Here is a 25,561-nt window from a genome sequence, read left to right as displayed (position 1 = left end):
GTGGTTAAACTATTTTTATTTTCTGAAGTCGGACGCATATGACTCAAGGTTTTTTTTTTGTGCCTATTTTACATATTTGAACCATAAATCAGAGCTAAACCCGACAAACAATTTTGGTTCTATAAAGCTTTACAGATGCAATTGTTGCTTCTGTAAAGCATTATAGAAGCAAAATTGTTGGTAGGGAATCCTGGTACGCTGTTCGAGCTAAATTTTAGCCGAGATAAAATTCCCATTCAAGGATCCATTTTAGATTTTTCGATAATTTGTATGGGAGCAAAAATTTATCTCTAGCTGCGTACCAGGCTTAAACCTCATTTATTTGTCTATTTCAGAAGATGAAAACTGCTGAGCTGATGTTAAAATATTTGTACCACTTGAAACTTGTTTGCCAAAACTTTATCATACGTCTGCAATGGTTATGTTGTTTTATATTTTAAATTCTGATTTTATTTTTATATCTCTTTAATATAAGTAGTTTTTACACTAAATTGCAAGCAAAAAAAATTCCAACCAAACAAAAATCACAAATAATTTTCATATTAAAATTCTCACCTGGCAATAATTTCCACTACCAACATTTCAAATAAAAAAAAACTTAAAAATTTTATAATAGGCGGCGGCCATTAAAGTTTTCATCGCGTCTTTCTAAAAAAGGATTTTTCTCTCTTAAAAAATCTACAAAAAATACATAAAAAATCATTATATTTTACATAAATAATTGCTTAAACTATTAACAAATACAAATTCTATATATTCATCTATCTATTAAAACCAAAATATACTTTAATTGTGCATTTTATTGATGATTAAAAATGTGGTGGAAGTGAAGTTTTTGCAAGAGTCTGTCTGTGTGTGTTTTTGTCTACTAATAAAAAAGTCAATCGATTGTGAAGCACCTTCGACAGAAAATGGCTTCGCCCTCGCCGGCAAATAGCCCAATGCCACCACCACAAGCACCCAGTCCAATGGGGCCACCATCACAAAGTCCAGCACCTTCGCCGTCGCCACATAGTCCATATCCACATCAGCAAGGGCCTCCAGTGGGACAACAACAACAACAACAATGTCCCCCAATCGGCGGTCCCCCTCCACACGGACCACCTCAACATGGTCCTCCGCAGCATGGTCCACCTTCTGGTGGGCAACATGGACCACCACAACATGGTCCGCCAGGTGGGTCACATATTCCGCCACCCGGGCAACACGGTCAACCGCCGCACCATGGTCCGCCAGTGCCGCATCCAGGTGGCCCATATGGTGGACCCCATTCGCATCCGCACGGACAACATGGTCCGCCTGGAGGACCCCATGGACCGCAACAACATGGTCCACAGGGTCAACATGGTCCGCCACCTGGACAACATGTCCAACACGGTCCGTCACCTCAGCACGGACCGGCTGGGTCACATGGTCCGCCGGGATCGCATCCACCAACTCCACACGGTCCTCCTGGGTCACATCCACCGAATTCTCATGGTCCGCCAGTTTCACATGCTCCCGGGTCTCATGGGCCACCTTCGTCGGGTTCGCATCCTTCTGGTTCGCATGGTCCACCTGGTGGACATGGTCCGTCTTCGCATGGCCCATCGCCACATGGTCCATCGCCTCATGGGCCGTCTCCCCATGGTCCTGGCCAACATGGTCCTTCTGGGTCTCATATTCAACAGGGAAATCAAGGTCCACCACAGCATATGAATGGTCCACCGGGTCAACCACCGCAGGGTCATCATATGCCACCACATCATCAAGGAATGGGTAAGATTTTTCGAAGAGATCAGAGAGATTTTGAAATATTTATATAAAATTGATGTTTATATTTTAGGTCCTCATTTAGGTATGCAAATGGCACCACAAGGACCATCTATGTCACCAATGGGTTATCAAACGCATTCAATGCCATCAAATGTAAGTTGAATTATTTTGAATTATTAATTATTATGATTTATGAATCTGGCTCCACTATTGATAAATTTAGAGTAGGTATAATTCAAAATTGGGTCATTTTTGTTATTTACTTATTTACATAACCTCAACTTGATGTTTATGTTGAATCGGGCTTTTTTGGTAACTTCCTTCTATATGCAAATGAAAATCTTTTTTTCATACTTTTTCCCTACTTTTCGTCGTAATTTCTCGACTTCTTCAGGGGTATTTTATTAAATCTGTTAAATATTATATTGAAAAATTTTTACACTATTATAAAAATTGTTAAAACTTACATGAAAATATTATTTTATTGCATTTATTAATTGATAGATGATTGATAATTAAAAACTTTTGAATTTTCTAAAATAAATTTATTAAACTTATTAAAACGGTGTTACAATCCATTATGGATTTACATCTTAAGAAACAAGATTTTACAACCGCTCTATCTTTTCAAAACTGCCTCGAACTAGGCATTCAAAGTAACGAACCTGCTGTGCCCATGTTCTATAACTTTTATCACTGGCGATAAAATATTTGAATGACTTTAAAATCCATTTTATTTAATCAAAATAAAGGAAATTTCCTTCAAAATCATAATGTCTTAATTCATAAATTCTAAATTTGAAAGAAATTTTGTTTTATTTATGGAAGAAAATAGATTTTAGAGACGTTGGAAAACGTTTATCGCTAGTGATAAAGTTACAGAACAGGGGTCAATAATAAAGCGACATCCTACTTTTGTTGTAAAGCAAATAAAAATAATGATTAGGGGGGGTCATTCCGTAATTTTTAAAATGATAATCGAATAGACGATAATCGTTTCACAGTTTGAGAATATTCAAAGCTATTTTAAACCATGCCTGATCAAGGGGCACGGTAGTGCCCAGCCAAGTTCTCTAGCAACTTTGGCACTACACCCTTATTTACAGGAAACAACTCAGGCCATTTTCGACCCCCCTCTAACTTCTACACCAAAGATGCTAGAAATTTCAAACTACATTTGTTGAGCTGGTCGAAACCAAACACCTCACAAAATTTCAGCCTCCTACGATGAGTAGTTACTGAGATATAGGGCTTCAAAAATCGCAAAAACCGTAACTGACTCACTGACTCACTGATTCACTGACTCACTGACTCACTGACTCACTGACAGATCATCAAAATTATGGAGTACTTCCCGATGTCGTAGAAACTAGAAATTTTACACGGTGATAGGACTTGTGGTGTATACAAAGGAAAAAATCGAAAATTTGAGATTTTCAATTCAGGGGGCGTGGCATCCGCCCATTTCCGCTGAATTTTCACCAAATATTATAGAGCACTTCTGATAGTCGTAGAATCTTGAAACTTGGTAGAATGGTAGAGCTGGTAGTTTATACAAAGGAAAAAATTTAAAATTTGAGAATTTCAGCCAGGGGGCGTGGCAACCGCCCATTTCCGCTGAATTTTCATAAATTATTATAGAGCACTTCTGATTGTCGTAGAATCTTGAAATTTGGTAGAATAGTAGAGCTAGTAGTTTATACAAAGGAAAAAATTTAAAATTTGAGAATTTCAGCCAGGGGGCGTGGCATCCGCCCATTTCCGCTGAATTTTCACCAAATATTATAGAGCACTTCTGATAGTCGTAGAATCTTGAAACTTGGTAGAATGGTAGAGCTGGTAGTTTATACAAAGGAAAAAATTTAAAATTTGAGAATTTCAGCCAGGGGGCGTGGCAACCGCCCATTTCCGCTGAATTTTCATAAATTATTATAGAGCACTTCTGATTGTCGTAGAATCTTGAAATTTGGTAGAATAGTAGAGCTGGTAGTTTTTACAAAGGAATAAATTTAAAATTTGAGAATTTCAGCCAGGGGGCGTGGCAACCTCCCATTTCCGCTGAATTTTCATAAATTATTATAGAGCACTTCTGATTGTCGTAGAATCTTGAAATTTGGTAGAATGGTAGAGCTGGTAGTTTATACAAAGGAAAAAATTTTAAATTTGAGAATTTCAGCCAGGGGGCGTGGCAACCGGCATTCCCGCTGAATTTTCATCAAATACTATAGAGCACTTCTGATTGTCGTAGAATCTTGAATCTTACTTGGCAATTTTTGAAATAACTTTAAAAATCGATAATTAAGAAAAATTGTCAAGAGAACAATCAAAATTTTATTGATACGAATTTGAACCCAAACTTTAGAACTTGGTACACTTTTACATCTCAGTACTTTTTGTGCCAGCATAATTTCAACATAGGAGAACTTGGCTCTTTTTTTAACAGTAATGTTTTTGTTGTGATTTAATATTTCCAAAATAGTTTATATAAATAAAAGTTATCATATCCTTAGAAGTCGTATTAGTGTATTATTAATTTCATTTTAAGCTCAAAATGGCTCTAAATTTGCCAACTAGAGCATAAACTGATATAAACTCATTTTGAAATCTTTCTATGTTATAACAAATACGGACTAGTCCATAAATATGGGTCCTATTATGACTTGAATCGCTAGAAAATTTTGGTGAATCAAAGTTATTGAGCTTGTTTTAAGCGATGCACCGTTTTAAATATGATATTGACACATTTTTTTTTTATTTTGGCTCCATTGCGAGGTGAACGTCGTAGATTTTTTAAGTTTTTTAATCGGAATACCACAACATGAGTGTTTCCCGAATCGTTCGCCTTGAGTCGAACGTTCGACTCGCGAGTCCTATTACTTTTTTGGACTTGAAACCATTCCAAACACTGCTAACTCATTTGAATCGCCATTTTCTTGTTGAAAGACATGATAAAATTGTAGATCTTGCCTTAGAATTAATTGATCATTTTCCCAAAAATCTCCGTTAACACAGTTTTGTGTAGAAGAAGGCAAATAAAGTCAGCAAAACAACCTAACTTTTAGCTCCGATGTTCTTTTTTTTCAAACTTTGTTCACCTCCAAAAATCCTGATCAAAGAAGGATTATTACTAGTGAATCAGTTGAGCTTAATTGATATTGAAAAGTTTTTTTTGTTAAAGCGAACTCAAATTTAATGAAAATTTAAACCTTTAAAAATCCAAAAATCTTTAAAACGTAAAATACAAGAATTATTTTAAAGGAAAACTTTTATTTTAGAAGAATAGTTAAAAAATTAAAACTTCCATTTACTCAATTGTATAACTTTTGATTTCATTGGCTTCTTTTATAAGTGCCATTACATCTGTAAGAAGCTCCGGAGTACTAGCTGAAGTCATATATGGATTCATTATATCAAATTCAGAACCATCACTTTTAACAATAACTCCACCAGCTTCACGTAATATAACAGCTCCAGCAGCAATATCCCATGGTTGTAAATCTTCAACATGAAAAACATCAATTATACCTTTGGCTAGTAAACAAAGTGTAACAGCTGCACTTCCAAAAGTTCGTGTTCTAAAAAAAAGAATCGATTGCAATAAATAAGGTTTTTGTTTAAAGAAAGAAAAAAAGTATAAAATTATATGTATTTATTTATAAAATAACACACTCACCCTGTAGCATTCGAAGCCAATTTCGTTAGTCTTTTAACATTTTTATCGCGTACTCTCTTTGAATGTATCATTGATATTTCATATGCAACAATGGAGTCTTTTATCTTAAATGAAAAATTAAAATAAACTCAATTTATTGATTTGATAATGATTTATTAAGTAGAACCAAATTAGTAACAAATGGTTATTATTTTAAAATTATAAACTAATCTTAATATCAAATTGATCTACCATATTATATACAATTATTACGCCCGTAGACGAAATAGATATTGTCGGAAAGATATCATTTTGTTGTATTTTTTTTTTTTTTATCTTTTTAGTATACTATATGTATATACAAAAGCCTAATATCGATAAGTTGACAAAAGTCCACCAATAGAAATTAATAAAAGATTAGTTTACTGAATAGTATCAGCATTGCTATTCAGTAACGTATGATTAAAAAAATCACAGATTTTTACCCTTTCATCTTTGATTACTTTTGATATTGGTAGATAATAGTGTAAAATCTCCAAGTTTTTTGGTCAATAAAAGGTCTGTTCAATAAGAAAATAGCTTGAAAAGCTTCATGAGATACATCAAAAGGAAATGGGAGAGAAAACCACAACCAACACATTTTACAGTTTTACGAAACTTGTTCTAACTTATTCTGATTAAAAACCAAGTACAGAATATTCAACTCAATAACGTGCCTCAAAGCTATAGAAAAACCTGATTTTTTATTTAAGAGCTTGGCTTGGATAATTTAGGTTTTATGTATGTAAATGAATACTTCTAATACTTTGCTACTTCCTTCCGTGGAACTGATTTTTGAAATTAAAACTTAACCTTTGGCTAATAAATTTTGATGAAACTTCAAATAGCCTAGGAAAAACGGAGTCATATAGACTTTGTATGTTTGGATATACTATAACCTCGCACAATGACATCGGAGCATAGTAGAGCGAAGAATGACTCTTTCCAATCGAAGTTTCTTATGTATGGACATTGGACACTGACAAGAGCGGATGCAAACCTTCTGGCTTGCTTTGAGAGAAAGATTTTTGGGGTAATATTCGGTCCAGTGTGCAACGGCGAAGAGTTGAGGAGAAGATATACTGGCTTTTCAGCGACATCAACCTTGTCAGAAAGTTGAAAATACAACGGCTGGGAAATGTAGAGCGTATGAACGCCGCTGGTGTGCCATCGAGTCGAGTTTTCTAATGCAACTCGAATCAACAACGTAAAAAACTCCATCTGGAGAAAGCTGGGAACCGTCCACCTTAAGTAATTTAAAAGTTTGCCTGGAAGTGTAGTACCATCTGTCTGATTTTCAAAATCACGCCTTATCAGAATGGAATATAGGCAACCATTGTGACAGACACTCACTCAATCAGTGAATGTAGCATGATTATGCGATGTCCTATCTTGAAAAGATGGTGCGGATGACCAGACCCGAAGTAAGAAATATAGAGGAAGACAATTACGAGAAAATTTTACTCGACTTCGGGGATTGTGAAACAATTTACTGGACTATTCTCCTAACTAAAGAAGTGGAAACCTTCCAGACTCGCACTTCTAGGTAAGGATTCTGTTCCAAAGTCCAAGGAGATTGTATAGACAAATTAAAAAATTTTTTTTTAAAACGAAAACCACTGTCCTTTACTGTCAGTCCAATTAAAATTCTTCTATATCTCAAGTAAAAAATGACAATGGTTCACATGCAAAAAGAATGAGCTTAAGCTCTATCTCACTTTTAAGTACATTTTCTTAAGATCTATCTCAAGAAAATGTACTGAAAAGTAAGATAAGAGCATACGACCCAATAACTTAATTTCAGAAATTGTACTGTATTAGTTCGGACTCCAAAGTACGAAGTAGACTATTTCACCATCTTCTCGGTTATTCTAGTGTAGTTGATGGGCTTTTCAAGAATCTAGATTTCGATGTGTAAGTCAATTAATAAGTCTTGATCTTTTGAAGATTAAGAAATACGTTTCAATCTTATCTGAGTATTAATAAATATTTTTAGCTAATTAATATAATATCAGAAATTTTATCTAAGTTAATATCTACTGCAATATCAAATTAAAGAAATCAATTCTACTTTATTAAAAATAGAAATGCAAAGATAAGCTTCTCAGTAAAAAAAAATATTCCACTGATACAACAACAATAACAAAACAAAATCAAAATTTTGTGCCTTAAACTAAATGCATCTTAGTAACTTAAATAAACTTATCAAAACTTACCGCTTTTCGATTGCTCACACTTATCTTTTTGCCATTCAGATAAGCTCCATTTCCCTTATATGCAGTGAACATCTCATCAGTTATTGGATTATAAACAATTCCCAATACTAGCTCTTTTTTAATACTTAACCCCACCGAAATACAACACAATGGTATTCTTCGAATAAAATTCGTTGTTCCATCAATTGGATCAATAATCCAAGTTGGATCATCTGTCAATTCAGGTAGAATTTTACTCGCTGCCGAATCTTCTTCGCCAATAAATTTACATTCGGGAAATTCTTTCTTAATACCCTCAACTAATAGAACTTCAATTTGTTTATCATAAACCGTAACAAGATCGTAAAAATCACATTTAGTTTCAAATTCAGCTTTATTCTCGTGATATCCCTGACGGAATATATCACCACATTTTTTAACTAAATCAACAACCACATTGTGGTATTTTTCCAATTTTGTTGCTGCCATTTTAGATACTTGAGATTGTTGTATAATATTGGTTTGGGGATAGGTCTTTTCTTGTCAACGGCAGTATGTACACTAAAAAATTTGTTTGGTTAAATTTATAATTAAATGCAATTGGTTTTAAGCAGATAAATGTAAAAAAGCTTTCAATTGAACTTTACCGAAAAAAGTTCTAAATTAACTTAAGTAATTATTATTTCTCTTTCTAATCCAAGTTAAAAAGAGAAAGAGTTACTTAAAAAAAATGGAAGAGTAGAAATAGAAGTAGTCAAACTATATAGTCTTCTAAATCGTGTCGTTGTCTCTTTGTTTGTATTGAACTTTATAAAAGTCAGACGATATGCAGTAAATGTTTGAGTTTTCCTAGACAGCTTATCATTGACAAATGTAGATAAATAGATACTTTAACATATCACAATAAAATTATACTTACAATTATTTTTGTTTATTCTTCATTTTGCAATTATACTTTAATTTAAATTTATTTTGTATTGTTGGAGATTATATTCTAATGAGGTCAGCAACAGATGTGCTAAGCTCTCAGGTAACAATAACACACTTAAAATAGCAAATAATTGAAAATAAAAAAGAAAAAAAGTGTTATATTTTTATTTCGTCTACTAATTAACATAAAATTTATTTAAGTACAGACTGAATTACTTTATTTATTGATTCGAAAACGATCGATCGATGTAAAAAAAATAAACATTTTGTTTTTTTAATTTCCACCACATGATTTCGATTCATCTGCTTTTTTTATAAGTCCAATAATTTCACGACACAAACTTTCAGTGCCGGCACACACTAAATCTGGTTTCATAATTTGAAAATCTCCACCATATGGATGATAAACAACACCACCGGCTTCTCGAATTAGTAAATAACCGGCAGCACAATCCCATGGGTACATGTCTTCGATGTGATATGCATCTAAATTTCCACTTGCTACATAACACATGCTTTCAACAACAGTTCCATACGATAACATTCTGAAATTAATAGAAAATGCATTTATTTTTTAAATTATTTACGTATTCATTATTCAAATATTTTGTTAAGTTTTTTTGTTTAGAATGTTAGGAATTCTACTCATTGTTATTTAATGAATGATGATATTTAAAGTATAGAAGGAATAATATTTTGCACAAAATTCATAGCTTCTGGAAGTTTTAAATTAGTCTTATTGATTACGAATGATAATGAATCTATTGATCGTAAATTGTACGACTAGGTCGTATATACCTGCTCTTATGTCAAAAGTTGCTAGCATTTTAAAACTTAAAAACAAAACGAACAAAAAAATTAATTCTTAAATGTATACAAAATGGAAACAAATATTTTTTTTAATACAACCTTTTTAGGGCCAAAATAAATATAATTTGAAGGGGTTTGTGTATGGCTTTTCATACGCGCAGCGCAGTGATGCGTATTGAATGAACAACAACAACTTTTGTATGTTACCACTAAGTTCATAGGGTGGAGTTAGAATTATTATACTAAGCTTGATTAAAAAAATTTCAAAAACAATATTTTTGGTTTTTGAACACAAATTTAAATTTTTTTAATGGGTGATTGATTTTTTTTAAATTTTGGTTTTAGTTATATATTTTGAATGAAATACCATTTTTTTTTTTTAAGATACAAAATTTTTATACAGGGTGTCCGAAAAGTAATATTCCAAATATGCTAAAATACCAACTTTAGAGCTCTCGCAATTTGGTTGTTCATTCCAAATCTTTACGGGTTTCGATCAAATGCAATTATCATCAAATCTAATTATTGTTTAATTTAGATAAACCCGTACTTTGGACTCTATTTTCTTTCCTTTACTCATTATGGATATATTGTTCTTTTGTTGTAATTTCACTTGACAGTGATTAACATTTGGAAAAAATTTATTTATTAAAACATCGATCTTGAACGCCACTTTGCTACAAATTATTTAACGGTTCGAAGTTTTAATTAAATTCTTTTTTAACTTCTAAGGGCCAATTTTTCAATAGTCAGTTAAACAGTCAGTTAGTACTTATTCCTAAGGATAGGGAAAAATTCAATTTTTCAACAAGCAGATATAGCTTATTCCTAAGAATAAAACTATCTGCTTCTTTCGGAGACGAATAAAAATTATTCTAAGGAATAATCTCAACAAAAATATTGTGTCAGTTGTCAAAGCTGTTTTGAAAGAATTTTTAAAAAAATACAGTGGAACACAAGAAAACAAAAACAATCATGAATAAAAATGACGTTTAATTTTAAATATTTTTGAATTTGACAATTTTGTTTTGTTATTCTGTAGAATAAATTATTCTTGATTGAAAAATTCAATGTTTTTATCTGACTGTTTATGAGCCTAATAACTTTATTCGTCGAACAGTTAACTGACTGTTTATTAGAAGATTGAAAAATTGGCTCTAAATTACATAATTTGAAGTTCAAGATCGGCATAGTATTTACAAAACGTAAAACGCATTGAGATCGATTTTAATTCGATTTTTTTTAAGGAATTCGACATAAAATTACTTCTCATAAGCCACAAAAAAATGGTTAATAACACGGTGTTACAAAAATGAGGTTTTAAAATATACGCGGGCGGAGACCTATCAGGTTTTGTAGAGCTAGTCGCACTGAATACGAAACGGTATTTGAAAATCCCCTAACACCCCCAAAATCTGGAGTTACGGGCAAAAAACGGTTTTTTGGACCTTCACCCATTGAAAAAATTCTAGCTTCGACAATTTGTTACCCATTTTCGATTTTTTTACAGTTTCTGATAGAAGATAAATATACCTTTTTAACAATGTATAAAACATGTAACTCGGTTAAACCACTTAGAATTTATAAGATGTCAAAGTTCAAAAATTCAATTTTTTTTGTCATTTGCCTAACTTCGGCATCAATTTAAAGTATATGTTTTCAAAACAACATGCTATTTAAAAAATATATTCTAAAACTATATCTATTTCCCAATCGATCGAGGTATTTTTTATGAAAATCACTTCAAAATTGGCTTAGAAAAAAAAATTTTTCGATTTCAACCCAGATACAGAAATTCGAACTTTTAGGTATAGAACAAAAATGTTGTTTCGGCACGTAGTAAGATAAGTTGGGCGCCAGGATTTGATTAAAGGTTTTTGTAGAGGAGCTCAATACAAACATTTTTTTTCTTTGGGAGGGGGGTCTATCTCCCCCCGTTTAGGTGGGAGGGGCATTTTTCTAAAAAAAAATTATCAAAATAAAAAAAAATTATTAAAAAACAACGGCAACACTTACAGTAATAAATGATACCATTTCCAAAAGGCAAAATTGTGCATTTGGTTCTAATTTCTAAATCAATATAATATTACCAATAGTTTTTGAAATAATCGATTTCAAAGTTAAAAATAGGCGAAAAAAAATTTGTAAAAACTCATTTTATACTATTTTTGTCCAGACTGTGAATTTTAGTAAATAAATTACTTAGACAGAAAACTGCCTCAATTAATTCCTTATCGAACAGTGAAAACTATATGTTTCTATGTCTTCTAGTTTTTGAGAAAATTGAAAAATTATTTTATCAGATTTTTCTTTTTTCAAAATATTTTTTGTTTTTATTTGTTTTTATTTTTCAATTTTCTCAAAAACTAGAAGACATAGAAACATATAGTTTTCACTGTTCGATAAGGAATTAATTGAGGCAGTTTTCTGTCTAAGTAATTTATTTACTAAAATTCACAGTCTGGACAAAAATAGTATAAAATGAGTTTTTACAAATTTTTTTTCGCCTATTTTTAACTTTGAAATCGATTATTTCAAAAACTATTGGTAATATTATATTGATTTAGAAATTAGAACCAAATGCACAATTTTGCCTTTTGGAAATGGTATCATTTATTACTGTAAGTGTTGCCGTTGTTTTTTAATAATTTTTTTTTATTTTGATAATTTTTTTTTAGAAAAATGCCCCTCCCACCTAAACGGGGGGAGATAGACCCCCCTCCCAAAGAAAAAAAATGTTTGTATTGAGCTCCTCTACAAAAACCTTTAATCAAATCCTGGCGCCCAACTTATCTTACTACGTGCCGAAACAACATTTTTGTTCTATACCTAAAAGTTCGAATTTCTGTATCTGGGTTGAAATCGAAAAATTTTTTTTTCTAAGCCAATTTTGAAGTGATTTTCATAAAAAATACCTCGATCGATTGGGAAATAGATATAGTTTTAGAATATATTTTTTAAATAGCATGTTGTTTTGAAAACATATACTTTAAATTGATGCCGAAGTTGGGCAAATGACAAAAAAAATTGAATTTTTGAACTTTGACATCTTATAAATTCTAAGTGGTTTAACCGAGTTACATGTTTTATACATTGTTAAAAAGGTATATTTATCTTCTATCAGAAACTGTAAAAAAATCGAAAATGGGTAACAAATTGTCGAAGCTAGAATTTTTTCAATGGGTGAAGGTCCAAAAAACCGTTTTTTGCCCGTAACTCCAGATTTTGGGGGTGTTAGGGGATTTTCAAATAGCGTTTCGTATTCAGTGCGACTAGCTCTACAAAACCTGATAGGTCTCCGCCCGCGTATTTTTTGAGTGTTACACCGTGTAATGTTTCAAAAATATTTTTTTTAAATACAACAAACAAAGTACAAACCCCTTTATCTTAGCACACACAAAAATTTAATCAAAATCGTTAATGCCATTTTTGAGAAAGATAAGTTTTTTTCTAAATGAGAATTTTATTTCGAGTTTTTTTTACGGATGCCATACTTGTTCATTATCGCAAGTAAAAATTTAATCTGAATTTAAAAAAAAAATTGATGGATTGATAAATAGGTACGTAACAACTACAATAACTTTAGTTTTGATATCAGTATTTACCTAAAAATAAAGACAATTATTATGGCTTTGAATGGCAGTTTCATTAAAGAGTATGTTTGTAGTTCTAATAGGCATTATTTATTTGCTTGCAATATAGAATAAAATAAAAAATCAAACAAAACCAACTCATGAATTAAAATTAAATTTTTGATGATACAAAAAAGCGGGTCGTATGCAATAAAAATGAGCTCAAGCTTTTATCTCACTTTTCAGTACATTTTCTTGAGATCTCTAGAAAATTTCAAAAAAGTCATTTAAAAATTCATTGAATTGTATTGAAAATTTGTTTTTATGTATCGATTAGTATTACTTTTTAATGACATACCAATTTTGTTTTGAAATTTTTTTTTAAAGACAAAAGCTAATTAAAAAAATGTCTCTAAAGATTTTCAATTTTGTTTTCTAAAAATTCTTAGTTTACAAGAAATTAACTCTGGTATACTTCTAAACCATTTCAAGAGATATTTTTGTAAGTTTAAACAAATTTCATATAATATTTTCCAAAGTGAGTTCTTAAAAAATTCTGTTGAATTTTTGAAAAGCTTTAGGGCCATTTTATTCACTTTTGTTTAACTTGGGGCAAAATCTCTATTTGAATAACTCCAGGGTTGACCTAAACTTGAGAGATAAATCCCAAGTTGAAAATTCGTTTTATTCACTAATTTTTCTCTAAACTCTCCAGTTTTAAATCTAAAGCTGGCCAACTTCCAATTTTCAAAATATCCCTGGGATATTTGTGACAAATTAAAACAATCTGCCAATTTCAAATCTATATTGAATTTTTTGTCATTTAAATTAAAGTTTCATTTTTTTTTTTTTCGAATTTATGAATGGCCCTTTTTGTATATTTTAAACTGCAATGTACATGTTTATTTTTTTTAATAAAATTAAAATGATCTCGGCGAAATCATATTTTAGAGCTCATTTTCACGTACATAAGAAAGATTTTCCGAGAGCACAAAAAGAAATCCTGGACCAATAATATTGTTTTTGGGAGAACAAAAATAAACAAGAAAAAACATGTACAAATACTTTTGTTACACACATCGCGCTTCATTTATTATTATTAATGTGAACAAAAATTATGCGATTCTTTTTTTCGAAAATACTTTTGTTCTAAAAAAAAAAAAAAAATAGGTTTACGACACGTTTTGGTGGCACAAACTATTTTTGGTTTCGGTGGTAACACAAAAGTTCCATTATCCAAAAAATTGAATAATGGTTAATTTCTTAAAACACTACAATAATTTTTGATTTCCTTTACATCTGAACAATCTTTTGACACAAAAATAAAAATAAACAAATGACATTTTTAACCAGAATCTCAAGTTTGCCAGCAAACTTCTCATATTTTCGGGAGTTGAGAAAAGCTTAAGTTGATAAACTCTAGTTTCTAAAATTGAAAGTTAAAAACTTCAACTTTGTGTGAACAAATTCGAATTCTCAAGTTGAATATAAAATACCTCGAGTTGTATTCAACTTCGAGTGAATAAAATCGCCCTTAATATTCCAAGCAGCCTGTATTTCAATGTTAAGTTCCTTCTTCATTTTGCCAAATGGCATTTTACTACAAAGTTATTTATTAATAAAATACAAAATTCAAAAAAATAATAAATAAAGATAACAATGCAGATCAAATAAATGCGAATTTTGCAGTTAAAACCAATAAAATATAATATAAATGTATAATTTCTTTATGATTTTAAACAACATAGATTGTCAGAAACCACAAGATCATTTTAAGTCATTTGTTGGTTTATCTTTCTTTGTATTTTGATCCTTATTAGTTTTGATTATTTAATAATCTTATCAAATTAAACTCATACAATTAAAATTTTTATATTTAAAGTAGGTTGGGGTTGCATTATTTTTGTGGTCATATTATTTAAAACGTTCCACTATCAATGTTGACCTACGTAACTTATATATTATGCTTGTCTGTAGTTTATTTACAAATATAATTGTTTACCTTCTTGCTCCTGATCCCAAATGATACATTCGTTTGATGTGCTTATCACATATATCTAAAACGTGCAATAAAGATACTTCATATGCAATATTTGCATCTTTTACCTGAAAAAAAAAGATAAAGAAAAATAGCAAATCCATTTAAAGCTCCAATTTAAATCGTAAACATCATAATAATAATAATTGTAACTTACTTGCTGGCAATCGCTAACACTTATCTTTTCACCATTTCTAAAAGCTCCTTTACCTTTAACCGCCCAATACAAATTATTCAAAACCGGATTGTTAACAATACCCAAAACGATTTCTTTATTGATGGCCAATCCAATAGACACACAAGTATGTGGAAGCATTTTAATAAAATTTGAAGTTCCATCAATTGGATCAATTATCCATGTTGGTGCATCAGTTAATGGTGCTGTTGCATTGTTTTTTGAAGATTCTTCTTCTGCCACAAATTTATGATGTGGATAAGATGCTAATATTTGCTGCATTAAATAATTCTCTATTTTATTGTCGTATTCTGTAACAACATCGTAGAAATCTGATTTAATTTCTACATTTTTCTTGCTATTGTATCCCTCTAATAGCATTTCGCCTGCTTTAATTGCCAGTGGCTTTATAAAACTAAAAAGCTTATCTACTTCGACACTTTGTTGGGCAGACATTTTGCTTGTTACAATACAAATTCAAGACTAACTTCTTAATAATTAATGCAATCGGTTTTATAATGTTGCCTGTCTTGGTCTTGGTTTGTTTTTGTTTTGTCTTTTTCATTTTCTTTACATAAATTATAATTTGTGATTCATGGGAATAATGATGAAAGGCAAATATAGAATTACTTTAACTTGTTTTAATTGAAATTCGTGAGTCCTTTATACAAAATTACTTTTTTAAGCTTGGTGTAATATAGATAGTATGGGTATTTTATTGTTGTGAGTTTAAAGCTTTTTTTTTAAACATTGTAGTGCAGAAGCTTAAGCGGGAATTGAAAATACTTTAACCGTAATGAATTTAAGACAGCTATTGCCCGATTTTTTGTATTTTAAAATTGTATTAATAGTTTTTTTTTCAAAAGTTTGGCTTAAATTTCAAAAAATCACCTGATTTTTTTAAAGAAAATAAAAACTAATTTTGTCATAAAAATAGTAGGTGATAATTTTATTTCTTTATTTTAATTTTTTATTTTATTTTAATTTTAGTATTTTATTTTATTATATTTTATTTTATGCGTGTTTTTTCTAATACTCAGTAGCTACTATTTTTAATTTTATTCGCAAAACAATAATAAAAATTACACATGTAAGTAATTGGTTTTATTGTTTTTCGAATAAAATAAAAAAATGAGTAGCTATTGAGTTGTAGAAAAAACACACCTTTTATTTTATTTTAATTTCTTTTATTTTAATTTCTTTTATTTTATTTTATTTTATATTATTTTATTTTATTTTATAAGCTGACATTTTTAAAATGTACTGAAAAGTTCATTTTTTGTTTTTGCATACGACCCATTTCCTCATAATTTGGCTTCAAACTGAAAACAATTAAAATGCGAGACTGGGTCTCACATACTTGCTCTTGTGGAAAAAGTTGCTTAGAATATTATAGCTTCTTATGTAAAAATTCATTAAGGAGTATTTTTAATTTAATTTTAAAAGAAATTTAGCAAAAAAATTAAAAAAAATATTTTAAAATTTGTGTTTAAAATTATAAAAAACGCCTTTTCAAATGTTTTGAAAACCAAACCACGTATGCAATTAAATTTTTTTTAATTGTAATTCTTACAAAAAAAAATAAAAATTGTTGAAGCGGTTCTTAGTACAGGGTGATTCAGAAGGAATGTGCCAAAATGCTACAGCGTGTAAGTTGGATCGAAAAAAAGAAAAAAAATCGTATGGGAGGGATTTGAAAATTAATTATTCAAAAATTGTTTTATAAAACAGCTTTATTTAAAAAAAAGATAAAAGACGAGATGGCTTTCAGTGTACAAAAAGGTATATCACGGTATACATTTAGATGTTAGCGTTGATTGTTAATACATTTTTAGTTTTTAGGAAATTGCCTCCTATATAAACGAGGTAGAATAGATTTTTTTTCTTATCTTAACCCAACCTACTAGGTCTATATTTTTGACAGATTCCTCCTTAATCACCCTGTATATTAAAAAAAATTAAACAAAAAATTGGTGTGCCATTAAAAAGAAAATATAAATCGACATGTTTACAAACAAATTTATTGCTCTATTTTCGAAATATTTATTTTTCAAAAAAAAAAAGGTTTTTTTCTTAAAAATCTAAAAATATTTTTTTTTAATTCTTTTCTTAATTTTTCGTTGAAATCGGTCAAGTCATTTGTGAGAAGGTCAGAAATTGAGAAAACAGTTCTATAGTGGGAAGCATTAATAACGCTTCAAAAAATATTTGTTTTACTTAAAAAGTAGGATCTTATTTGTTTGTTTTTTAATTTGGCTTTTAATAGTTAGTTTGTAATTTTTTTTTAGTTAGGAGTATTGGCTACACTATTGGCCTCCATACAACATATTGAGCGGTATTAGACTAATAGCATTCTATTTTATCTTTTTCTTTGTCAAGTAAGTTACTCCAAATATATCTATGTTGTGGGCTGTTTTATTTTAATTAATTTTTTTTTAAACTCCAAACAAAATTCTCATTATTTTTTAATTTAATTATTTCCAGGGTCCACCAGCACCTGGCCAACCACCATCAGGCGGACCTGGACAAGAGAACTTAAATGCCCTTCAAAGAGCAATCGATTCAATGGAGGAGAAGGGCCTTCAAGAGGATCCTCGTTACTCCCAACTTTTGGCTCTACGCGCCACATCTAAACACCAGCATTTTACTGGAAATCAAGTGAATATGCTACGAACTCAAATTACCGCATATCGTTTATTAGCTCGAAACAAACCGATATCAATTCAAGTGCAACAAATGCTTCAGCAGCAGCAACAACAACAGCAACAGCCTCCCCAGCCACAGCAACATCAACCACAACAACAGCAGCAGCAGCCACCGCAAGGTCCACCACAGCCACCAAACGCCGGACCTGGTCCCCAACAACCTCAGCAACAAAATCAACCGCCTCCAGGTGGTGTTCGTCAAGATGGTACCCCACCACAATGCCCAACACCACCCAGTAGCCCATTCCAACCAGGCGTTAACAAAATGGGCGGTCAGCAGCCAATGCAACCACCAATGCAGCAGCCTCCTCCAGATCATTCAATGCCGAACGGTGCAAAACCACCTATGATGGGCGGAGGACAGCCACCAATTTCAAGTCCAATGCAAGCAAGCATGGCACAAGGCAATCGCCAAATGCCACCTGGAATGCCAATGCCACAGGGTCCACCAGGACCAAAGCCCGCAGCTCCGCCACCACAACAACCAATGCCAAAACCAAATCGGGTTACTACCGTGGCAAAACCAATTGGTCTTGATCCGATAACATTGCTACAAGAGCGTGAAAATCGCATTGCTTCAAGGATATCACTCCGCATGCAAGAGCTACAAAGACTCCCTGCAACAATGCCCGAAGACCTTCGACTTCAAGCTGCTATAGAGCTACGAGCACTGCGTGTTTTAAATTTCCAACGTCAACTCCGTAGTGAAATCGTCCAATGCACTCGACGCGATACAACTCTAGAAACTGCTGTCAATGTCAAGGCCTACAAACGCACCAAGCGTCAAGGCCTCCGCGAAGCTCGAGCAACTGAAAAACTCGAAAAGCAACAGAAACTAGAAGCCGAACGCAAAAGACGCCAAAAACATCAAGAATTTCTGGCTGCTGTTCTTCAACATGGCAAAGATTTCAAAGAGTATCATCGCAACAATAAAGTACAGCTGGCACGTATGAACAAGGCAATTATGAATTATCATGCCAATGCAGAAAGAGAACAAAAGAAGGAACAAGAACGCATTGAAAAAGAACGTATGCGCCGTTTGATGGCTGAGGACGAAGAAGGTTATCGTAAGCTGATTGATCAAAAGAAAGACAAACGTTTGGCATTCCTTTTGTCACAAACCGATGAGTACATTTGTAATCTCACCGAAATGGTCAAGCAGCATAAAGATGATCAAAAGAAAAAGAAGGAAGAAGAATGCAAACGTAAAGTTCGTTACAAGAAAGAGTTGTTGGCAAGTGGTGAATACCAATCAATCGATGAGAATTGTCTTGCTGCTGATATGCGCGTAAGTGTTATGGAACAAGCAACTGGCAACAAATTGAGCGGCGATGATGCCCCATACTTGAAGGATCTACATCGATGGCTGGAATCTCATCCTGGCTGGGATTGGGTTGAAAGCGATTCCGATGATGAGGATGAAGAAGAGCGTCAAGAAAGAGAAAATAGAGAACGTTATGAAGCTAGACACGGAAAGAAAGAAAAAACCGAAGAAGACCTTACCAAGGAGCTTATCAAGAAGGCCAAGGTTGAAGATGATGAATACCGTACCGAAGAACAAACATATTACAGCATTGCTCATACTGTTCATGAGAAGGTTTACGAACAGGCTAATATATTGGTAAATGGTCAGCTGAAGGAGTATCAATTGAAGGGTCTCGAATGGATGGTTTCACTCTACAATAACAATTTGAATGGCATTCTGGCCGATGAGATGGGTTTGGGGAAAACCATTCAAACCATTGCTCTTGTTACTTATTTGATGGAACGCAAAAAAGTCAATGGACCATTTTTGATTATTGTTCCATTGTCAACACTTCCCAATTGGGTGTTGGAATTCGAGAAGTGGGCTCCATCTGTTGCTATTGTTAGTTACAAAGGCAGTCCACAAGGTCGTCGATTGTTACAGAATCAAATGAGAGCAACAAAATTCAATGTACTTTTAACCACTTACGAATACGTTATTAAAGATAAATCAGTTTTGGCTAAATTGCAATGGAAATACATGATTATTGATGAAGGTCATCGTATGAAGAATCATCACTGCAAATTGACACAAGTTCTTAATACTCACTATATGGCACCATACCGTTTGCTATTGACTGGTACTCCATTGCAAAATAAACTGCCGGAATTGTGGGCTTTGTTGAATTTCTTGTTGCCGTCTATATTCAAGAGTTGCTCGACATTTGAACAATGGTTTAATGCTCCATTTGCAACCACTGGTGAAAAAGTAGAGTTGAATGAGGAAGAAACTATTTTGATTATTCGTCGTTTGCATAAAGTATTGCGTCCGTTCTTGTTGCGTCGTCTCAAGAAAGAGGTGGAACATCAATTGCCTGAAAAAGTCGAGTATATTATTAAATGTGAGATGTCTGGATTGCAACGAGTACTTTACAAACACATGCAGAGCAAAGGTGTTTTGCTTACTGATGGTTCTGAGAAGGGAAAACAGGGCAAGGGTGGTGCCAAGGCTTTGATGAACACAATTGTACAGTTGAGAAAACTGTGTAATCATCCATTCATGTTTCAGCATATTGAGGAGAAGTATTGCGATCATATTGGTGGACATGGTGTTGTTTCTGGTAAGTTAACAATTTTATATCATTTTTAAATTAAAACCTATGAAGAAGCAAATGGGTCTTACTACAACTTCTGTAAAGCAAATTTTGTGAAGCTAAACGATCTTTTAAGAAAAATCGATTTTGATTTCATCTCGATTAAACTTACATCGATATAATCACAAAAATGTTTTATTCACTTGTTGCTTGGTGTATTGCCGAATCTGTTCTCCTTTCTCGCAAGAAAAACTTCAAAAATCCGTCTGAACCTTACAACACTTATTTTAGCTATTTAAATGATTGTCCGCAAACATCTCTAGTGTCTGTCAAAATAACGAGGGATTTAGTTATTGATTAAATAAATAAACTAACTGATCATTGGAAGGCTAAGAGCTGAAGTGAACCAAGTCACAAAAAGTGAATATGGAGATATAGCGAGTTTAGGTAAAGACGCTACCATTGAATATTATGATGAATATTTTTTTTGGAACAAATGACCATTTAAATCGAAACGCTTTTGGGACAAACTAATAAGAGACCTTAGTAGAGTTCAACCTTGCGGAGATTTTTGCATTAGATTTGGATTTTTTTTTACTTGGTCCGTTTCAGCTGTGATACCTCCAATTATAGTCCGGTCCCGATGGCGTACCTTCCATTATAATAAAAAAATGTCTGCATATTATATCGAAACCACTTACTGATCTTTTCTTTTTATGCCCCGCGCTGTGTGTATTTCCTTATTTTTGGAAAGACTTATTTTCCCAATTCATAAAAAAGGTCCCAAAAATACAGTCGTAAACTATAGAATGATAGGTAAACTATCGTGCATTCCCTAACTCTGTTTAGTTTATGACTCAGTCTATTTCTACTGTAAGGCTTTATGCTCACCTGTCCAACACGGTTTTCTTAAAGATAGATCAACAACAACGAACCTCATTGAATTTGTCTCAAAAACATATGTTCTTGAAAATGGGAATGAAGTTGACACAGTTTACACTGACTTTTCGAAAGCATTTGATAATGCATCCCACAACTTAATAAATCCTATCCAAGCAACCTTCGCCACATTTGGGGTTCCTCTAGAGAGTCACCTTGGACCTCTTTTATTTTTTTGTTCAAACAGTCAAACAGTTCCCTTTTAATGTTTGCATAAATGATATGAAAATTTTCAAGGAAATTTCAACTCAATCTGAGTCCAATATTCTCTAAAACGACCTTTATCGCTTTTTCAATCTGCACACACATAATTTTCGGAATTTAAATATTTGTAAATGTCAAAAAATTACACGAGTACGTACTTTAATTTCACCAAGAATCTACTGCTTTTTAAATGGACCTCTCCAAATAGAAGAATCTATGTGTGATCTGGGCGTTTTTATGCGGTCCCTTGGTTTTATTAAGTGTTGGTCTAAGGAGTTCAATCCATGTGTTACAAAATCTCTTTACATTAAATTCGTAAGACCCCCTCTTGAATATAGTTCTAAATTTTGATCACATTTTTACGAATACCATTCACATAGAATTGAAAACGTTCAAAGATTTATTCACTTCGCTTTTTTACCTTTCCCATCGTCGAACCAATTTTTTTTAAAAGTAAATCCTCACTGAGTTTTTATTAGTTTAAAAAACTCTTATTTAAAAAAAATTATAAAAGATTGTTTTTTTAATAACAAGTTAGTTTTAGATTTAAATAAATTCAAGTTTGTTAAATGTTTGACTTCATTCGGGAGTCCGTTGAAAAGTTGAAGCCCTTTGTAGAGTAGGTGGTTTTGTGTTGGTGCTCGCCTGTACAGACGTAAACAAAAGTCTCCAGCATTTCTTAATGCATATGAACACTTCGAACCTATGTCCAGAATGTTAAGGCACTCGAACGAAGTTATGCCCCGTTTGACTTTCATATAAGTAAATCGTCAATGAGAGCAACTCTCTTCTTCTTTTTTAAGCTTGGTTTTTAGTTTTTTGTTTCCTGTAAAAGAACTTTTATGTGGGCCTAAGGGCCCGGTCTTGTATACAACAAAAAAACCTATAACAAGAACAAAAAAAAATATGTTAAGTTAGTTAAAGTTAAATTTAATTAGTTTAAATTAAAAAAATGTTACTAAACGTTTATTTTTATTTTCAGGTCCTGATCTCTACCGTGTATCGGGAAAATTCGAATTACTCGATCGGATTCTGCCAAAGCTAAAAGCTTCCAACCATCGTGTATTACTTTTCTGTCAAATGACACAGTGCATGACAATTATTGAAGATTATCTAGGATGGCGTCAATTTGGCTACTTACGTTTGGATGGTACAACCAAAGCAGAAGATCGTGGTGATCTTTTGAAGAAATTCAACGCCAAGGATTCTGATTATTTTGTATTTTTACTCTCAACCCGAGCTGGTGGTTTAGGTCTTAATCTTCAAGCTGCCGATACTGTTGTTATTTTCGATTCTGATTGGAATCCTCATCAGGATTTACAAGCACAAGATCGTGCTCATCGTATTGGCCAGAGAAACGAAGTGCGTGTCCTTCGTTTGATGACTGTCAATTCAGTCGAAGAACGTATTCTAGCTGCAGCAAGATACAAGTTAAACATGGATGAGAAAGTCATTCAAGCTGGTATGTTCGATCAGAAATCAACTGGCAGTGAACGTCAACAATTCTTGCAGACAATTTTGCATCAAGATGACGGTGAAGAGGAAGAAGAAAATGAAGTACCCGATGATGAGGTTATAAATATGATGATAGCTCGTAGTGAAGATGAATTGGAGTTGTTCAAGAAAATGGATGTTGATCGCAAGAAAGAAGATCAAGTTATTCATCCTGGAAGGGAACGTCTCATCGACGAATCGGAACTGCCCGATTGGTTGACCAAAGACGATGACGAAGTTGAAAGATGGCATACATATGAAGATGATATAATTCTTGGCCGGGGATCACGTCAACGCAAAGAAGTCGACTATACAGATAGTTTGACCGAAAAGGAATGGCTAAAAGCAATCGATGATGGTGCTGAATTCGAGGAAGAAGACGATGAAGATCGTGATTCGAAACGTAAACGTAGTCGTAAACGAAAGAGTCGCAAAGAAGATTCTGATGACGATTCATTGATCATGATGAAGAGACGTAAGCAACCAGTTGATAAACGTTTGAAAAAACAAATGCACAAAATCATAATGACTGTAGTAAAATACACCAACGAAGATGGTCGAAATTTAGCGGAGCCATTCATAAAACTTCCGTCACGTCAAAAACTGCCCGACTACTATGATATTATTAAAAGACCCTTGGATATCAAAAAAATACAACAACGCATTGAAGATGGCAAATATGCAGAGTTTGCCGATTTGGAAAAAGACTTTGTACAACTTTGTCAGAATGCACAAATCTATAACGAAGACACATGCTTAATCTATTTGGATTCAATTGAATTGCAAAAAGTATTTTCGGCGGCACGAAATCGAATTTTAGCTTCGAATGAGCCCGCATCACCAGATCAGTCGGAAAATGAAGACGACGATGACAATTCAGATGATGATGGGGGTTCATCATCGGTTAAGATGAAATTGAAAATCAACAAGGGTGGTGCTGGTAGCTCGGGTAGTGTACCGGTAACACCAACTCCTGCTTCGAGTGCATCTAATTCCAATTCATCGACAGCAAAGAAATCAAGTCGACGAAAACGTTCTCAGAAAAAGTATACTATTTCAGAAGATGAAGATGACGATATGGATTAGGAGTTGCAAGCATTTCAAATGCATCTGCTTATTCATTATAGTTTTAAGTGTACAATAGAATCTTATAGTTGATGGTTGGTTTTAGTTTTCTCTCTCTTCGGAATCAAATTCTTATTTAGTTTTTTTTTTTCTTCTTTTTAAATTGTTCTTTTTTTAATTTAATTTTAATTTAATTAATTGTATGAGATATTATTGTGTTTACTTGTCCCCTTATCTAAATGATTTATCCACAGTTTATTCTAGAATTCATATTTTTATCATTTTTTATAAAAAACTAAAATTAATCTTTGAGAAAAATTTAATTAAAAATACTTTAGCATGATCAACACAAAATAAGTCTAGGCATATATGCTAAAATTTGAACTTGAACATTATTAGAAATATAGTTAAAAATAACAACAACAACTGCTATCTTGCAGGATTTATTCATTAAAACTTGGGAATTTCCTTGATTTTTTTTTCTGTTTGACGTAGAGAACAATAAAATATATTTAAATGTATGATTGTGAATTTTCTTGAAGAAGAGAAGAGATTTGTTAAATGAGTATAAATTTTGTCAAAAAGAAACAAATAACTGTTGCTCGCCCTTTAAAAATCCTGGAAGTTAATATCGACCTTATGAACGTAAACTTAGTGAAGATCCAGAAAAAAATTACACGCGGGAAATCCTCTTAATTTGGCTTGACCAAATAAATAAGTTGAAAACCTCGTCGGTGGAAAATAAGAAAAATAGGTGAGTGAAACCTGGAACCTCCTGCACGAGGAGGGCTATTGAAAGTGAAGATACAACCAAAACAAAAAGAAATTCTACATTGCGTCGACCACACCGAGTGAAAGGATGAGAAGAGGATATTTGAATTCTAGTTTATGGTTTAAAGGATCACACCGTCACTATTAATCTAGGCTAGGCGATTGAAGGCAACTCCATACGTAAGTAAAACTTCATTTGATTCTTTATTATCCTTTGACCACCTTACTAATCACACGATTCAGATCTCCCGATCCCCGGACCATTATAAAACAGCCATAAATCTCTTTTGAAATCTTCTACCCTCCAGTCTTTATGGCCCATTCTATGCATTTTAGTTTGTTTTGGGAAAGGAGAAAGTATTTTCGTATTTCAACTTGCCTATTTAGTTTAACATATTTTCAACTTCCATTTACCGTTTTGCTTTTTGCTAGTCTTGCCGTCCTGAGCTTATCCTAAAAAATGACCAAAAATTACGCTTCGAGCAATGGTAGGCTTTCGTTATCTTTTTAACTGTGAAGCAATTCTCGCTCTGATTTTGAACTGCAGTGTATATCACGACTAAAAAATGTAAATCCCAAATCGTCTTGAACTCCTGCTCAAAATTAACGCACACCTCTTTGATTTCTTTGGTATTGCCTCCTCAAGCGTATATGACAAC

At 32.6% G+C, this 25,561-nt stretch overlaps 3 protein-coding genes across 4 annotated transcripts; 1 reads left to right on the top strand and 2 right to left on the bottom strand.

Moving 5' to 3' along the window:
- The first annotated feature begins 626 nt into the window (after positions 1–626).
- Positions 627–24,652, top strand: LOC129918244 (ATP-dependent helicase brm). Of its 2 annotated transcripts, XM_055998665.1 has the most exons (4): positions 627–1,758; positions 1,826–1,908; positions 17,651–20,456; positions 22,555–24,652. In XM_055998665.1, exons 1-4 carry the CDS (start codon positions 912–914, stop codon positions 24,150–24,152), a joined length of 5,334 nt encoding a protein of 1,777 aa, XP_055854640.1. In that variant the 5' UTR covers positions 627–911; the 3' UTR covers positions 24,153–24,652. The 2 variants fall into 2 exon arrangements, with proteins under 2 accessions (XP_055854640.1, XP_055854641.1); XM_055998666.1 differs by lacking the exons at positions 627–1,758; positions 1,826–1,908 and adding an exon at positions 8,497–8,671.
- On the bottom strand, positions 5,003–8,222 carry LOC129918253 (uncharacterized). Its single transcript, XM_055998683.1, has 3 exons — positions 7,663–8,222; positions 5,429–5,532; positions 5,003–5,330 (listed from the first exon to the last, which is right to left on the bottom strand). The coding sequence occupies exons 1-3, from the start codon at positions 8,128–8,130 to the stop codon at positions 5,060–5,062; spliced, it is 843 nt and encodes a 280-aa protein (XP_055854658.1). The 5' UTR covers positions 8,131–8,222; the 3' UTR covers positions 5,003–5,059.
- On the bottom strand, positions 8,711–15,664 carry LOC129918252 (uncharacterized). The gene is made up of 3 exons (XM_055998681.1): positions 15,149–15,664; positions 14,956–15,059; positions 8,711–9,116 (listed from the first exon to the last, which is right to left on the bottom strand). The coding sequence occupies exons 1-3, from the start codon at positions 15,620–15,622 to the stop codon at positions 8,846–8,848; spliced, it is 849 nt and encodes a 282-aa protein (XP_055854656.1). The 5' UTR covers positions 15,623–15,664; the 3' UTR covers positions 8,711–8,845.
- Positions 24,653–25,561: the final 909 nt, after the last annotated feature.

The sequence above is a fragment of the Episyrphus balteatus genome, chromosome 4, assembly GCF_945859705.1.
Source record: "Episyrphus balteatus chromosome 4, idEpiBalt1.1, whole genome shotgun sequence".
In the NCBI taxonomy this organism is placed as follows: Eukaryota; Metazoa; Arthropoda; class Insecta; order Diptera; family Syrphidae; genus Episyrphus; species Episyrphus balteatus.
Note: the sequence above shows the minus strand (reverse complement) of the source record. Positions and strands in the feature narration are given on the sequence as shown.

Excerpts from the sequence above, each read along its gene's own strand:
- LOC129918244 (XM_055998665.1), top strand. The coding sequence starts at position 912 with ATGGCTTCGCCCTCGCCGGCAAATAGCCCAATGCCACCACCACAAGCA. Across the intron at positions 1,909-17,650 it reads CGCATTCAATGCCATCAAAT|GGTCCACCAGCACCTGGCCA; the intron begins GTAAGTTGAATT and ends AATTATTTCCAG. Across the intron at positions 20,457-22,554 it reads TGGACATGGTGTTGTTTCTG|GTCCTGATCTCTACCGTGTA; the intron begins GTAAGTTAACAA and ends TTTTATTTTCAG.
- LOC129918253 (XM_055998683.1), bottom strand. The coding sequence starts at position 8,130 with ATGGCAGCAACAAAATTGGAAAAATACCACAATGTGGTTGTTGATTTA. Across the intron at positions 5,533-7,662 it reads GTGTGAGCAATCGAAAAGCG|ATAAAAGACTCCATTGTTGC; the intron begins GTAAGTTTTGAT and ends TTTTCATTTAAG. Across the intron at positions 5,331-5,428 it reads TTGGCTTCGAATGCTACAGG|AACACGAACTTTTGGAAGTG; the intron begins GTGAGTGTGTTA and ends TCTTTTTTTTAG.
- LOC129918252 (XM_055998681.1), bottom strand. The coding sequence starts at position 15,622 with ATGTCTGCCCAACAAAGTGTCGAAGTAGATAAGCTTTTTAGTTTTATA. Across the intron at positions 15,060-15,148 it reads GTGTTAGCGATTGCCAGCAA|GTAAAAGATGCAAATATTGC; the intron begins GTAAGTTACAAT and ends TTTTTTTTTCAG. Across the intron at positions 9,117-14,955 it reads TTGGGATCAGGAGCAAGAAG|AATGTTATCGTATGGAACTG; the intron begins GTAAACAATTAT and ends TATTAATTTCAG.